Source organism: Salpingoeca rosetta, assembly GCF_000188695.1.
Source record: "Salpingoeca rosetta unplaced genomic scaffold supercont1.29, whole genome shotgun sequence".
Lineage (NCBI taxonomy): Eukaryota > Choanoflagellata > Craspedida > Salpingoecidae > Salpingoeca > Salpingoeca rosetta.
The window spans coordinates 365,485-368,269 of NW_004754905.1; the positions used below are offsets into that span (position 1 = coordinate 365,485).

The window sequence follows — 2,785 nt, forward strand, 5'->3', positions numbered from 1 at the left end:
CGTTTACGATGGATTACACAGGTACATGTACGCAGCTGTTGCAAAAAGAAACAGCACCGTGACCCCAGCAGGGGTGAGGGGTGCAATGAAGCACAATCACACACAAGCAGATAGACAGACAGACAGACAGACAGACAGACAGACACACACACACACACACACACACACACACACACACACACACACACACACACACACACACACACACACACACACACGGACGCACACACACGGACGCAGACGCACCGACACACATTCAGCAGCCAGGGTCAATGATGAGGACGCCCTCGGCACTGGACGGAATGCCGTAGATGAGGCCGTTGCTGGCCGGTGTCCCTTCCCACCACTGGGAGGAGCCAGCCGGAACAGAGAGTGAGGTAGCGTCAACTGTGTCGGTGGTAGGGTCAATGACAAGCGCAGATGACGCCGAGAATGGGATGCCGATGATGTGTCCGGTGCTTGCAAGCACACCACCAGCCCACTTTTGGCCCGTGGCAGACAGACCGGCAATGGTCGACGTGTCGGTGGTGTTCGTGGTTGGATCGACGATGATTACTGCCGTGTCACTGAACGGAATGCCGTAGACTAGGCCGTTGCCTGCAAGCACGGTGCCGTACCACTTGTTGCTGCCGGACAAGCCGGAGATGGTTGTGATGTCCGCTGTGTTAGTGGCTGGGTTGATGACAAGAACTGCTGCGGCGCTGCGGGGAATGCTGTAGATGAGGCCGTTGCCGGCCTGAACGCCGCCGTACCACTTGAGACCTCCGCCCCCGAGCCCGATGATGGAGGTGGTGTCGGTGGTGTTGGTGACCGGGTCAACGATGAGGACGGACGACGCGCCCCAGGGGATGCCGTAGATGAGGCCGTTGTCGGCACCAACGCCACTGCGCCACTTCTCAGCGTCGGACGCAATCCCACCCAAGGTGGTTGCATCGGCCGTCTTTGTGCGCGGGTCGATGACGAGCACCGTCTCTGCGTTGTACGGGAGCCCATAGATGAGGCCGTTTGCAGCCAGGACCCCGCCCGCCCACTTGCTGTCGCCTGAGCTGAGGCCGGTGATGGTTGTGGTGTCCGCGGTGTTTGTTGCGGGGTCGATGATGAGCACAGATGTGGAGCGGTGTGGGATGCCGTAGACGAGGCCGTCCTCCAGGTTGAAGACGCCGCCGAGCCAATCGGAGTTGGCGGTGCCAACGCTGGGCATGGTGCTGGCATCCGCGGCGGGGCGCCTCAGGAAGCATGTGTACTGCTCTTGCGCCTCAAGTCGGGTCTGCAGGGTGCTGAGGGTGCTTGCTTGCGCCTGCACCATCTCAAACAGCTTGCCAACGTCCATGCCGTTGAACAACACTGACTCGTCTTCGCCGCCCGTCGTGTTGATGTGCAGCGTGCCGTAATTGTCCTGGACCATCACCACTTCACCAAGCACACACGCGCCATGCACCACCAGCAGCGCGAGCGCCACTCCCGCAGCGGAGCAACACGCAGACATGATGGGCTGGTGAGGTGGTGTTTGGAAGGAGGAGAGCCGAGTGCAAGGGTGGATGTTCTTGTTGAAAGCAAAACAAAAGCAAAATGCATCTCCTTGACAAGCCATCCTTGAGAAAAGAAAATTGCTACAAAATATTGTAAATACCCGTCAAGGACAAGCGAGCGAGTTGTTTGTGTGAACGGATGAAGAAGTGAGAGCTGCGTTTGCTGCATCTAACTCACTCGTCGCTTGTTATGTTTTACTTTCACACATGACATGTCACGCCTGGCAGGCGTGGACGGTCTCAAGGCAAGCACGAAGCAGGCAAGGCAATATTGGAAAAGAGCGCAATGCAAGGTACGGTAACAAACGGGTTGGTTTGGATAACAACAACAATCGAGCTGGCTCGAAGGGAAGGAGGGAAGGAAGGAAGGACGGCGAGATGGGAGACATGTTCTCACGATGACACACACACACACACACATGTACACACACACATGTACACACACACACACACACACATGTGCACACACACACACACATGTACACACACACATGTACACACACACACACACACACACACACACACACACACACACACACACACACACACGCATGTGCACGTGCAGCTTGTTCTTGCTATGCTTCTTCACCATCATCGTCATCGACATCACCACCACCGTTGCGGCCAAGGGCAAGCGTCGCAGAGAGATAGTCGCGTGCAGCTGTCACGAGCCAGCGCCATTGTGATGGCTTCTGTACACACCCGCCCCGCGCTCGCCGCATGTGGCACAGCACACCCATCGGGTCAACCTGATGCGACGCCCGTGCCTGCAACGTTGCGTGAAATCGGGAAAGGCCAAAACAAAACATACATATATGAGATGTTGGCGACGGTTCGGTTCGCGAGTGTGCGTGTGTGTGTGTGTGTGGGGGGGGGGATACATGAGTGAGTACACGTACGCGCTCTTGTGCGAGTGCGGTTGTGTATTTGTGTACACCGGCAACGAGGCTTTGAAACCCACCTGCTGCATCATTATGTCCAGGCCGATGAAGACACCCGAACGACCAATGCCCGCAGAGCAGTGCACAACCATGGGTTGCACCCGCCCAACCTGCACGCGGGTGCACGAGTACGTGTGCATGTGTGTGTGTGTGTGTGTGTACATGTGTGGTTGTGGGGGTGGGGGGTATGTGAAGAGTGCGGGTAAAGTGTACAGTCATAAATGTGCGGAGGGAATACTTTCTTCCAGGGGCACTCCAAGAGAATATTTATGATAGAATGGAAATAGATGAGCGCTCGCGGAGATAATGAAACAG

General features: G+C 56.4%; 2 protein-coding genes across 2 annotated transcripts in view; both read right to left on the minus strand.

Moving 5' to 3' along the window:
* Positions 1–256: 256 nt before the first annotated feature.
* Positions 257–1,549, minus strand: PTSG_09174 (uncharacterized protein; the record flags this gene model as incomplete). The annotated part of the gene is made up of 1 exon (XM_004989371.1): positions 257–1,549. The coding sequence occupies exon 1, from the start codon at positions 1,484–1,486 to the stop codon at positions 257–259; it is 1,230 nt and encodes a 409-aa protein (XP_004989428.1). The 5' UTR covers positions 1,487–1,549.
* Positions 1,550–2,054: 505 nt separating this feature from the next.
* PTSG_09175 (uncharacterized protein) overlaps positions 2,055–2,785 on the minus strand; it is a 5,346-nt gene continuing 4,615 nt past the window's right edge. Inside the window, exons 14-15 of the mRNA XM_004989372.1 lie at positions 2,491–2,580; positions 2,055–2,296 (exon numbers count right to left, since the gene is read on the minus strand). Of these exons, the coding sequence (XP_004989429.1) occupies positions 2,105–2,296; positions 2,491–2,580 (282 nt within the window). The 3' untranslated portion in view covers positions 2,055–2,104. The remainder of the gene's footprint in view (positions 2,297–2,490; positions 2,581–2,785) is intronic.